At 37.1% G+C, this 14,615-nt stretch overlaps 1 protein-coding gene across 3 annotated transcripts in view; it reads right to left on the minus strand.

Annotated features, from left to right (window-relative positions):
- unc5ca (unc-5 netrin receptor Ca) overlaps window positions 1-4,532 on the minus strand; it is a 149,612-nt gene extending 145,080 nt beyond the window's left edge. For all 3 annotated transcript variants that reach the window (XM_079872468.1, XM_079872467.1, XM_079872466.1), the window contains exon 1: window positions 3,962-4,532. In XM_079872468.1, the coding sequence (XP_079728594.1) occupies window positions 3,962-4,046 (85 nt within the window). In that variant the 5' untranslated portion in view covers window positions 4,047-4,532. The remainder of the gene's footprint in view (window positions 1-3,961) is intronic.
- Between the last annotated feature and the right edge of the window lie 10,083 nt (window positions 4,533-14,615).

Raw genomic sequence — 14,615 nt, forward strand, 5'->3', positions numbered from 1 at the left:
GATTTTCTTTCTGAAATCACACTGCCCCGTCTCTCTCTCTCTCTCTCTCTCTCTCTGCCTTGCTGTTTGTTTGACACAAAACACAAACTCGACGGCAAGAGAGACGGCCTTAGCTAATGGCTTTTTAATGGGCTGCTGGTTTCTTGTGTCTCCGAGCTGATGGCCACCACTTACCCTAAGCACACAAACACACTCACACGCGGCATACAAACGGAGTCATTCCCACTTTGTCTTGTCTCCTTAAAGTGACTTAGAAACCTCTAACGACGTCCTGCTCTTCAGCAGACTGGAGTCACATATGAACTCTGATTCCATTACGGACTCATAAAACACTCTGCAAAGACCGAGACACAAGACAGATGCTCTCTAATTTCATAACTCGACATTACAGCACGCATTCACACAGATGGAAATGGGAAAATGCTTTGCATTGTTATAATATAGAGTGATGAATACCAAATTTAGGACAGGACTTCCCGTAAATCCTGGAGCAAGAGCAAAATTGCATTATCTCATACCTAAAACTACAAAACGAAAGATCAAATGCAGAGGAAAAATTGATTTTAGAGGAATAATTTACTTAGAAATGATAATCATTTAGCCTACTCACCCTCATGTTATTAGAAACATACAACTTTCTTTCTTCCATGCAAAACAAAGTATACTTGCTGTTTTCCATGCAATGGAAGTGTATAGGGATTTATACTGTCAAATTCTAAAAAAGCTCCATAAAAGTCCGTATAACTATATGATAGATTTGTGTGGTGAACAGACCAAAATTAAAGTCTAGTTCAGTGAAACCCAGCAGTTTTAACCCAATTTTGGGTCAAATATGGACCAACCCAATCGTTGGGTTAAAAATGCAATTTAAAAATGGACAAACCCAGCCGTTGGGTTACATTTTTAATGTAACCAATGCAATTTGTCCATTTTTAAATTGCATTTTTGTCCATTTTTGATTTTGTCCAAAATGCAATTTGTCCATTTTTAAATTGCATTTTTAACCCAACGTTGGGTTAGTCCATATTTGACCCAAAATCGGGTTAAAACAACCCAGCATTTTTTAGAGACATCTGTGCTTGTGCCTGTTCAAACTTGGCATATGTCAAAGATGGCACTTGACAGAGACATTGTGTGAAAGTCATAAGGGTTTGGAATGACATGAGGGTGAATAAATGATGACTGGCAATAAAAAAAAAAAATGCAAGGCAATTATCAAAGCGGTCAAATCAGCACAACATAATACATTCAACAAACATATTTCAACAAAAACCTAGAATATATTGTAAATTATTATAATAATAGTGTTTCAGTGGAATCTCCCGCTGGAATCCGTAATAACAAAATTCCATGCATGCTTCATAAATAACCTATCCAGCAGGAGAAACAACAAACTAGTAACTACAAAAATCACATTGCGAGTTAAAGTGCACTACATAAATGCGCGCGAAATCGCTATCGCGTGAATAGGCCACGACAGCAACATTACGCGGCTCTAGCGCTTTCCATCAGATCAGTATCGGATAATACAATGTGAAAACTTAAAGGGTTGGTTCAAACAAAAACGAAAAATATCCCATAATTTTCTCACACTCAAGCCATCCTATATGTATATGAGTTTTTTCATCCAGCCAAACACAATTGTATTTGTATTAAAAATAGTGCTGGGCAAAGATTAATCACGATTAATCACATCCAAAATAAAAGTTTGTGTTTAAATAATATATGTGTGTGTAGTGTCTATAATTATTTTGTATATATAAATACACACACATGCATGTATATATTTAAGAAATATTTGCATGCATATACTTTAAATCATTTATATTATATATAAATATAAATATTAATTGTATAAATAACGCGTTTTCTTAAATGTACATGCATGTGTGTGTATTTATACAAAATAATTATACACAGTACACACACATTATTTAAACACAAACTTTTATTTTGGATGTGATTAATCGTGATTAAAGGAGAACTCCGGTCAATTTTAACATTGAGCTAATTTTTTTGTAATTTGGAGTGCTGTCAATACAGAGAACAACAACAAAAATCGGTGTTGCCTACACCGTGTTATCCTCTTTTTAAAATTTGTCGAGTTCACGCGCATAGGTTTAGTTACCTATGATCACGCGCGTGAACTCGACAATCGACTACTTTGGACTTCGACCGAAAACAGGAAGAAAACACAGGTATGTGCGCTGGCTGAATTAACATCATTTTTATTTACATCTTTCACATCTACTGCAGTCAGATTCACCGTGTTCACTCTAAAGGAATCACTCACATGACCTGTGCACTTGTAATGACACATCAAGGATGTCAAGAGGCTAAAAGCAGGTTTAAAACTTGCCCCATTGAAGTCAACAGGGTGCAAATTTTAAAAAGAGGATAACACGGTGTAGGCAACACCGATTTTTGTCGTTGTTCTCTGTACTGACAGCACTCCAAATTTACAACAAAATGAGCTCAATGTTAAAATTGACCGGAGTTCTCCTTTAATCTTTGCCCAGCACTAAAATATCCTGGCTGTTATAAGCTTTATAATGGGAGTGAATAGTAACTGAGATTTTGCCCAAAAAATTAATAAAAAATCGCATCACTCCATCATAAAAGTAATTCATATGGCCCCAGGGGGTTAATAAAGGCCTTCTGAATCATCGGCTTCCGGTAATAGCCATTCGCGAGTTTAGTTCCGGCGGAAGAGTGACCTCTATCCCGACACATGACGTATTGACGTACGCGAAAGGATAGAGCAAAACAAAACACCGTTCACGAATTAGAAGTCTAAAACGAGATTTTTTAAAGAGAAATATCGTAGGAGCTTGAGTCTGTTGCCCAGCCCTGTTTGTTTGAACCGCGAAAGGCGTCAAAGCTTACGCTATCATCCTACGTCATACATCGGGTCAGAGGTCACTCTCGCACATACGGCTGTTACCGGAAGCCGGTGATTATAGTTTATAAAGTTATGAATTTATTAAACCCCTGGAGCCATATGCGCTTTTTTGGGCTTCAAAATCTCAGTTATTCACTCCCATTATAAAGCTTGTAAGAGCAAGAATATTTTTATATATAACTCCGATTGTGTTTGTCTGAAAGAAGACAGTCAGTCATATACACCTAGGATGGCTTGAGGGTGAGAAAATTATAGGATCATTTTCATTTTGGGGTGAACTAACCCTTTAAGTAGCCTGCTGTCAATAACTGTATATAGATTTTTTTTTTTAAATAACAACATTTTCACCAATCCTTTTTTGTAAATGTATTTCAAATTAAGTCTGTCTGTCCTAGAGACTGCGCCCGACAACTGACAGAAAATGTCAATGAATAAAAGGCCATGAGAAATTCACTCACTGCATTAAACTAAATTGTTTAATAATAATATATCCCCCCAAAAAAGTGACAGCATAAACCCTATTAAAACCAGAATATATTAGAAAATATATTATTTTCGCTTCGCATATATAGAACCATTCTGAGAACCTTTCAGTGATCCTGATCCACATCCAGTGAAAGTGATCCTTTTCTTATACTGTGAAGAACATTTTAATAATCTTAAGACTGAGATTTATCCACTCAAAAGCACCTTTAGTGCAATGCAAATGTTTATGGATGTTAAAGGTTCTTCTTGGAACCATAAATGCCAATAAAAACTTTATTTTTAAGAGTCTATGGGGACTATACTCCTGAGGAATAGCTGTGGCTTTGCGGTCTCAAATTCCAGATCAGATCTCAATTTCAAAGTAGAAATGACTGTTTGCATAAAACATGCACAAAAATCAGCGACAAGAAAAGTGAGAAATAAAATAAAAGACAAATAACGTTCCGATGGTGTGAGTAAAATAAACATTGCAATAGCCTATATAATGTAAAATGAATTATGTATATATACCAAAAAAAAAAAAAACTAAAAGCAACACATGAAAATCTCTCTATAATGAATTGGTTATCTTACCTTGCGCGTCAACTATTTTCAGCAGAATCCACAGAAAGAGAAGCACTAATCCCAATCCAAATCTCTGACGTCCGTTTTTCCCCATGACTTTGGAGTTTGGAAAACTCCTCAACGCGGAATATTCGTTCCCTCTTCGGTTTGGTTCAGCCGTGACACCGGAGCTGCGGTGGTGGTGCGCGGAGGACCGACGCCGTTACGCGACCCAAGTTCTGCGTGTGTTCCTCACGGGAGAGATCAGGAGAAGGTCCCGGGACTGGAGGAATGGAGCGATGCGCCGCCGCCCTCTAGCTCTCATCTACGCGCTCTCCACAGACGCGCTCACACTCCTCTGCATGAGTTGCTCATTAGTTCAGAGCGCGCACGCATTCACTGGATAATAGCGCGTTTGAGCTGCTTCTCTCGCTCTGGATGTGTTCAGAGGAGCTGGAGATCGGGTTTTCGGGTTTCAGCATCCAGATGCATGCATGTGCGCTCGGCGCTCGCCGAATATGAGCAGCGTGAGTCCCGTTTCTCTGTTTAACCCGCATCCAGCTGCCCGCCTCTGCCCTCCACCGGCTACTGCGAACACTAGGACCGGATTCATACGGATCTTCTGCTGAAATGAATGATTTTGCGAACCTGGATGTAACCAAACTGCATTGTAATTTTTTTTAAATACACCTGACACTAAACATTTTTATTGCTATAGATTAATGCTGTCAGGTCGAGTCAGTCATATTAAATACTATTTTACTCAGTAACAAAACATGTTACCACATGGAGTAGGTTAAACTTTAAATTTGAGTGTTTTCACACTTAAGAAATAAAGGTTCTTTTTTGGGATGTATGGTTCCATGAAGAACCTTTAACATCCATGGAACACGTCCATTCCACAAAAGGTTGTTTAGGAAACGGTTCTTTCGATTATTAAAATGGAAAAAAAATGGTTATGTTAAGAAAGGTTCTGGAAATGGTTCTTCTATGGCATTGCTGCTAATGACATTGTTTGGAACAGTTATAAAGAATTTTAAGTTTACATAAGCCTATTTCAGCAGTGTTCAAACCATAATCAACAGTTATTTCACAAGTTAAGGGCCATTTACACGCATTCAGCAACCAGACATCGTTCATTTTCATCGAGAGCTTTCCTGTGATTGGACAGTACATATCTGGACAGTACCTGTGATTTATACAGTGGTACATTTAGTCATTTTGCAGATGCATTTATCTAGAGCAACTTACAAATGAAGAACACTGTGAGCAATTTATCATACAAGAGCCATAAATACTTGCAGTAGTGCAAAGGCCAAGTTTCAAGGCCCAGTTTCACAGACAGGGCTTAGATCAAGCCAGGATTAGGCCTTAGTTCAATTAGGACATTCAAGTAGCTTTAATAAACGTGCCTTAGAATTATTTTTTACTGGTGTGCATCTTGAGACAAAACAATGGCAGTAACATATTTTAAGATAAGTCAGTTTAAGTTGCTTTTAGTTAAAACAGCTGAATAATGCATTTTAGTGGGATTAGATTTAAGCCTGGTCTGTGTAACCGGGGGCTAGATTAAGCTAGTACAGAATCTAGAATATAACTTATTTATAGAAAGTGTGCTGTGATTTAAGTGTCCATGTCTTCTTCAGCTGTTTCTTGAAGGATGTGACGGTCTCAGCAGATCGGGTGGAGATTAGAGGCTCGTTCAACGGGAAACAGGGAGAGTGAAGGTTTTGGAAACTGACGTTGTACGTCACTATGATGGATCCACTATGTGCCACTCGCTCACTGATCGCAGAAGACGGGAAGGATCATAGGAGTGTGTTGGTTGTTCCACTGGCAGTCCTGAAGAACATTATCAAAGCCTTGAATTTGACACAGACGGCTACAGGTAAGTGGCTGAATGGGACCACGAAGGGTGTGATTTGGTTTCTTCCTGGTTGACTGAAGATCAGATCCAATGATACACTCTATTGTAGAAGAAAGAAAATTGAAAAGAGTTCTCTACAATCTATACCCTTATTTAAAAATGACAAAATCAACCCAACAGTGTAAATAAAACTGGCAAATGGTCAAATGCAACTATATTAAATGATTCATGCCCTAGTGCATGCTGGGAAAGAACCCTTATCTATTTTTTCTTCGGTTAAAAACGGCATAAATTCAACTTACCTGCTGTGATTGTTGGTTTGACTTTATTTAAACAGAGTATATTTCAGCAGAAAGAACTGCATTAAGATGCATTACTTGTGTTCATGAAAGTTGGAAAAAAAGTCAATCTTGAGCTTTAGAAAGATGCTATACAAAATCAATCAGTTGATCAATAAACAAACAAATATTTGTTGTTGTAATAGTTATTCAGTATATTGAGCTTTTGAAAGATGCTATAAAATACGTAAATACATAATTTATTGTTTGCATTACTTACATTCAGTAAGTGTGTGTGTATTATTATTGCAGTAATTATTATAGGCTATTATTTATTATGATATGTTGTTGTTATTATTATAGAGTACACAACACAACTCTTGCTCATGTTAAGATGTTCCCTCAAAGATGTTCATTGGATTCCAGAGAAGGAATCAATTCACCAGAAACACATCATCACTTGTGGCATCACACCTAAAAAATCCAATAGCGATGAATGATATGCAGGCAAACACACACACACACACGCACGCACATAGACATGGACAAACACAATCTTCAGATAGCCCACTGTCCCAGCGTTATCTGTTGTTCATTCCATTCAACATGGCCATAATAGAGTCAGCGCCGCTATTGTGGAGATAATTCAGTTATGACAGTGATATGATCGCTCCACGTTTCTCCGGGGTAAGAAGTCTATCCCAGCATCCATTCCCCCCAAAACAATCTCTATACGCCCTCACGGGTTACAGAAGCAAGTATGCATCACAGTATTTGTATAGCAGTGAGATTGTGCCGCTTCTACAGTTTGTCGGATTCACTCTGCGGCAAAACTCCTCGCTTGACAGGCACTCAGCGTTTGGTGATTGGCATCCTGTCTGCTGTATCTGTGTGTTGCAGCGCTGCACTGTGTGTGTGTGTGTGTGTGTGTTGAGATTTCTTTTACAGTGACATCAGTACATTTAGCTTCAATATATAAAGGCCGAATTGAGTCACCTTGAAGAAAATTACCTCCATAAAATGAGTTTGTGATTGGATTCAGCCCATCACACACTTACACATACACACATCAATACTCTCTGAGTAACACACACGGCAACGAGAGATCAAGAAATAGAGCTAGCTGGTTCTGAACCGGGCTTTCGCTCACCCGAGGGTCACGTCAGCCCTTATTCGCCGGTGGACTTCATCAGCATGACAGAACTGTCATTTTAATGAAGCCGTGAGTCGAGTCGGGACCGGGGTCTCCGGCACACGCTCGGATGATAATCAGATGTGGACGAGTTCACATGCTCACATCTTCACAGTTAAAGTGCCAATATGTTTGTCCGTGACCCGCCACTGACAGTACAGCGGCTTTGGCTTGAGTCTTAAATGATGTGCTATACAGTGTGTACCTGGTACACGTTTTTTACGGTCTTTAAAAAAAGTTTCTTTATTGGCATCAATAGTTTAACTAAGAACCTTTAATGGAATCTTTCCATTGCGTAAAGGATTCTTTATAGTGGGGAAAAAAACTATAGCACTTCTTTAGGTTATTAAAATGTTCTTCACACTAAGAAAAAAATCTTTACATAATATCTTATTGATGGTAAACTTTTGAACAGTAGTGCATTTAATCGAAACACAAGGCTAATTTTAGATGGCTGTCATTAGAGAAAGATGCTAAGCAGTCAAACTACACAACATTAAAGGGTTAGTTCACCCAAAAATGTTGTTCCAACCCTGTAAGACTTTCGTTCATCTTCGAAACACAAATTAAGATATTTTTGATGAAATCTGAGAGCTGGCTCACTCCCTCCATAATTGATATCTGCCATCCCAGAAAAGTTAGTAAAGACATCGTTAAAATATTCCAAGTGATTACAGCGGCTCAACTTTAAGTTTATCAAGCGACGAGAATAATTTTTGTGCGCAAAACCCCCCAAAAATAACGACTTTATTCAACTATTCATTTTCTTTTGTGTGAGCCTCTGACGTGAGTTCACGTAGTGTAACAGCGCAGCGCTTCTGAGTTGTACGTCAGAACGTAGGCTCACTATTGGCCGACGCTGGTCATGTGTGCGATGCGTGTGATGCTGGCCAATAGTGAGCCTACGTTCTGACGCACAACCGCTGCGCTGTTACACTATCACTGTAAAAAATAATCCTGTAAAAAAAACAGTAAACTACTGGCAGCTGTGGTTGCCAGCATCATACCGTAAAAATACGGTGTGTTACTGTTTTTGAAATTAACAGCTAAATACAGTTTTGTCGGTATATGCTGTTAAATTACAGTTTTATACTGTAGCTGACAAAACGGTATTTAGCTATTAATTTCAAAAACCGTAACATATCATATTTTTACAGTATGATGCTGGCAACCACAGCTGCCAGTAGTTTACCGTTTTTTTACAGGATTATTTTTTACAGTGTACGTGAACGCACGTCAGAGGCAAAGTACTCACAAAAAGTATTCTCATCGCTTGATAAACTTAAGGTTGAGCCACTGTAGTCACTTGAATTAGTCTTTACTAACTTTTGTGGGCTAGCAGATGCAGTTACCTAGCAGCCTATGGAGGAGTGAGACAGCTCTCAGATTTCATCAAAAATATCTTCATTTGTGTTCTGAAGATGAACAAAAGTCTTGTGGGGTTGGAACAACATGAGGGTGAGTAATTACTGACAGAATTTTCATTTTTGGGTGATCTAACCCTTTAACCAATCACAACAGAGGTCATTCTTAAAGTTACAGAGGCAAAAACAGCTTGATAACTCCATGGGTCAGAGGGAGGCTGACAGTGTTTGAGTGTATTTATAAGTGGACTTGCAGGAAAAACAGTGTTACAAACGTGTATACGTCCTCTTTAAAGCAGAAATGAGTACAATAACTGTGCCAGCAGTGGCATCAGATACGCTCAAGAATTGGCTGTTTGTGTCAGAGTTGCTGGATTTAATGAGACGTCGGTCTCTGAGAGAACTGCACGAACACACTCAAACGCCAACGCGCACACACACATTTGCCTGAAACATCAGCGAGTGATCAAAAGAAAACCTTGTTCCTTATGCTCATTTATTTTCTCATTTGCTTGTATTGCTCTATCTCTCCACCGTTCTTTCCATGAGCACGTGTAAGTGTTTCTGTGCTCACTCCACATGTTGTTCTATCAATAATGAGCTGGTTTTCATATCGACAATAACCGGGGCTTTAAATGTCAAAAACGGCTGCTACATAATAGTTTAATGCTTTTGCAATATTGTGAACAAACACCATTACATGGATCAATTGCAGATTGATTGGATTTAGAGAAGGAAAATAAAAAGAAGAAAAAAATAAATCACAATTTTATTTAGCAAGGATGCATTAACTTAATCAAAAAATGACAGTAAAGACATTTATAAATATTACAAAAATATATACAGTATATTTCAAATAAATGCTGTTCTTTTAAACGTTCAATTCATCAAAGAAGAATCAGAGTTTCCACAAAAAATATGAAGCAGCAAAACTGATAATAATAAGAAATGTCAAATCATCATATTAAAATGATTTCTGAAGGATCATGTGACACTGAAGACTGGAGTAATGATACTGAAAACTTCTGAAAATACATTACATTTAAAAAAAAAATATTACTATATATATAACAGTTCATTTAAATAGTAATACAATTTTACAATATTAGTTTTTACCGTATTTTTGATCAAATAAATGCAGCCTTGGTGATCAAACAGACTCAAAACTTTTGAACAGTAGAATAAATGTTCACATAAATACATAAAGATCTGATAAACAAGAAATAAAACGGACAAATGTAAGAATAAAAATAAGAGAATGAATATCAATTTAAAAAATAGTAACTAAAAAAATAGAACATCAGTACTAAATTGCAATCGTTCAGTAATTTTAGGTACAACCAGCAAGTTGAAGTTAAGTTTTCTAGCATGAAGATATTAAATAAAATGAATAAGTAGTTTCAAGTTTGTTTACGCCATTGTAGTCAACAATATCTTGGTCTTTACAAATTGTTACAGTACAAAGTTTCTTATTAACTTAAAAATGAATAAATGCACCTCGAGGTGTGCAATAAAGGAGGTTTGATGAATGTTCACGCAGTGCATATGTTCAAGAGTTTTATTTACTTTTACACTGAACCATTTAGCAGATGCGGTTGCTGCAAATGAGGAAATACACAAACTATTTATCATTACTTAAAAAAAAAAAAAAAAAGCCAACAGGGTAACACTTTATTTCAATGGTCATCTTTAGACATTCTACTAACTACTATAAGTAACCTTGCAACTACATGTCAGCTAACTCTCATTAGAGTATTAGTAGCCTGTTAGGTTAGGGTTAGATGTTAGGGTTCAGGTTATAAGTTGACATGTAGTTGCAAAATAACTTATGGACAGTAGAATGTCTAAAGTGGACCATCGATATAAAGTGTTACTGCCAACAATATTAGTACTATTAAGTCTTCTCTCGCCTCAGACCTTAGCATGTGTGCTAGAGTTGACTTTAGATATTGTTGGTTGATGCACAATTTATTGTTAACTTAAGCGGACTTGGCTAATTTTTGCCTTGACACTCCTAAAACTGTTTCTAATTTATTTTGTTTGGTTTATTTAGGAAGCGGACGCCATTTTTGTTTCTGTCCATGTTTTTCTCCTTTGTTTGGCTAGAGAGGGAGTAAGGTAAGCAAAAGCAAAAGGTCATTTTTTTTGGAAAGGTTAAAAAGCTTTCCTCTCAAAGTCAGAACTTTATGTTTTTTTTGTTTTGGCCTTATCTCTCCCTGAAGCCCTTTGATGCTTCCCTTTTTGTACTTGACCTACCAAATAAAATGTGATTTTGAGTGTTTCAGAAATCGGTGTGATTTGTGTGGAGTGCTGGGGCAGAAGAGAGGAGAGCTCTTGCTTGTCTGTTAACTTTAATTGTCACAAACTTCCTTGTTACTGCTTCCCTGACCCCTAAACTCGGGAGGCATGTAACACCACGGTACTCAGAGTAAACCAAAGCTAGACTGGGAGTGTACCTGCAGAAGAAGAGGAGTTTAAAATGCTAATTGAAAGTGGGATAATTTATGGTTATGGATTAGTTTTAAGGGCCGGAAGAGGAGGAGGAGGAGGAGGAGGACTCTTCAGCAGTTTTTGAAGGTTGTGATGGTCTCAGCAGATCGTGTGGATTCCTGGGACATTATTCAATGAAACTCTTCCGCTCTGTGTCACTGCATTAGATAATAAAATTAGCCATCTGCATGTCTGAAATGCTGCAGGATCTTTTCCCTTTTCTTAAACATTGTGTTTTAATCAGCAGGTGTTTTGGTGAATTTCAGTGGGTGTATGAAGTCAGTGTTCCTCAAGTTCACACAGGTGTAGTTCTATTGTTTTAGTATTTCTGTGAAATGTTTTGCTTGTGCGATTTTTGTTAACAATAAATTGGTTATTTTGTATTCAGACATTAATACCTTTAAAAATGTTAAACCTTCACCACGTTCCAATTATCTATAAAACTGCTAAATGTTCCCCAAAGCCAGATTATTAAAAAACTAAAACGATGCAGTATTAGTATGTCTGTTTTGTCCTGAATTATAAATATATTTGCCCCAGGGGTCACGGTCAGGGTCACGAGTCACGGACAGAATGGACAACGAAATCACCATGGAAACTAGATTCTCTAACCTTGCATTAACTTCAAAACCGATCAGAATGAAGGTGTCCTTTTTCCAAACGTAGGTTATTTACATTTACATTGGAAGCAGCCAAAGGTTACATTTTAAACACCCACTTGAAATTTGAAAGTTAAGGATTAAAAAAACTTTTTCTGCTTTAAAATGATTCCACCAGCGATGAACCCAAACCACATGACAGATTATTACTTTACTTACATAAACTGTGTGCCGCTCCGAATGTGACGTCACTGGCCTTTGAGGTTGAAATCATTATGAGGATATAAAAACAGCATAAATCATATTATATCTTCAGCTCCAACTCCAGGATTCACACATAAAGGTGGGACATTCTACCAGAAACGTACATTTCCACTTATAAAAAATCTTAGGGGAAAAAATATATTTTTCTTACATTTGAACGTTGAGTCATATGGAGGACATGTTAAACTATGAGAAACACATATCATGCCATCTCAGCATGTTTTTATGATTGAATAAAATACATTTTTATATGCATTCACCCCTAAAATGTCAGGCCCTGTCACAGACAAATTTGAATGGTTTCCTAATGAATTTCTTTGATACAAATAGCATTTTCTTATTGGATGAGAATGCGTTGCGTTGACAAAATCACAGAATACCCACCAGGCACTCATATAGTTGTAAAATAACTACCTTTACATAGGAGATTTTTACAAAAACATATAGTGGATATATACCCCCCACCTTCATCTACACAGTTAAAGAGATTAATTCATTAATATTTCCTCAAATAGTACACTTTTGCCATAATTTCCTGTGTGACAGGACTGACCATGGCATGACAGGACTGACTTTATGGATTTTGATGATGCAGAAAAAGTTATGTTTTGTGTTCTTTATTTAAGTTTTGATTGGCATTTCTTTTTTAAATTATTATTATAATTTTAATGTTAATGTGATATTAGACTGTGGTAAAATTCAGCCAAGGACATACATAATAAAGCCAAAAGTACTGGGACAGCCCTCCAAATAATTGATTCAGGTGTTCCAATCACTTCCATGGCCACAGTTGTATAAAAATCAAGCACCTGGGCCTTCATTTTACTATTGCATGCGTTAAATACATAATATATGCAATAAATGTAATAAAAAAGAACAATGACATTCATTTGTAAGGCCGTGTCACAGGAATGTGACAGGGCCTGACGGTTGGCCATTTTAATCTGCCTTTACTCATCCTGCTAGCATGCTAAAACTGTTAACATGCAAGCAAGGAATTTCAGTAACCTTTTTAGACATGTTTTGGATTGAAAACATTTTCATTATTTTCTGGAATGTTTTACCGTGACAGGGCCTGACCCTTTAGCTTGTCTTCCTAAAAAAAAAACATACAAAAACAGGCTTAAAATCATACAATTCAATGACAGAATTCAGCCTTGATCAATGTCAGCTTCACCTGGGTCAAATGATGTCACTTCCTCTGAGTGATACCCTTAAAGGCGTATTTCACACATTTTATGTAAATGTGACAGGACTGACCAAAACATGGGGACAGTTGTAAAATAGAATTTATTTGTAGAATTTATATATAATTTCATGTTTTTGATCAGTTGATGTGAATGATAACAGCTTAAAGTTTTTTTTTTTCTAAATAACAGTTTTTAGCATAACAAAACTATGAAAGCTGTAGCTCCAATTTGGCTGAGGACAAGGACATGGACAGGATTTGTAATTTTCAAAAGTGTTTTTAATAAAGAAAAGAATATCTGAGAACCTAATGAATGAGATATTCCTTTACAGAACAACTCACAGAAATCAACTATGAGCCAGTTTTAGAATTTTTTGGATGAAATACTTTTTTATTCACTGTAACAATTCAAGGACAGATACGTTTCTGGTAGAATGTCCCAGGCCCTGTTTACACCTGGTGTTAAGAAGCGTTTCGGACGATCCGATCACAAGTGGACGACACTAAATACAGGAGTAAACTATGGAAGCCGATTAGTCTCAATTATAATTCACGCAAAAAACATGATTCACACATGCGTAAACAATTTCACATGCATGAAACCTAATTCACATACACGAAAAAATATATATTCACAAAAAGCAATTCACATGCGGAAAATAAAATTATATATTCACAGATGTACAACTGTGCACAAAAACCTTTGAATGTTTAAAATGAGACTTTCCTGGCAGCGCGCTCCTCCTACACAGATATGAGTCGTTAGCCAATCAGATTTAAGCTTATCAATCGACCAATCAGTATCACGTGAGGGAGTGAATGACGATTTGCACAGTCAGCATTCAAGGATAAACTCGTACATTTTAAACATTCAAAGGTTTTTGTGCACAGCTGTATATCTACGAATTGTGTTTTGCATTTGTGAAAGGTATTTTATGAATATAGAATTTTATTTTGCGCATGTGTATTGCTTTTTGTGAAAAAAAAAAAAAATCACGCATGTGATTTTTTTTGCGTGTGTGCATGAATTAGGTTTCATGCATGCGAAATTGTCTACGCATGTGTGAATCATGTTTTTTGCGTGAATTATAATTGAGACAAATTAGTCTCGGGGTAAACGCGGTCTAAAGCGCTTTGAGTTTGTCCACTTTCGACCACATCCAGAGGTAGTCGAAAACAGATTCGACAGGATTGCTTTCGTAGAGTAAACGCTCATGTGGTCGAGTGTGTTCAAACAGACACAAAAGACCGTCTACTCTCCGTCTACTGATCTAATGAGTAACATTATCAGAAGAGCTCTAGCCAGACGGGATTTAAACTGTCGGCTGAAGACTCAAGTTTGGTTTGAAGATGAAAAATGTACCAAGCACAATGTTCTCTCACCATTCCTGATTTCTAACACACACTCACAGCGTTCGGCTGGTCTTGTGGCTGTCAGAGC

Source organism: Squalius cephalus (genome assembly GCF_949319135.1).
Source record: "Squalius cephalus genome assembly, chromosome: 5".
NCBI classification, from domain to species: domain Eukaryota; kingdom Metazoa; phylum Chordata; class Actinopteri; order Cypriniformes; family Leuciscidae; genus Squalius; species Squalius cephalus.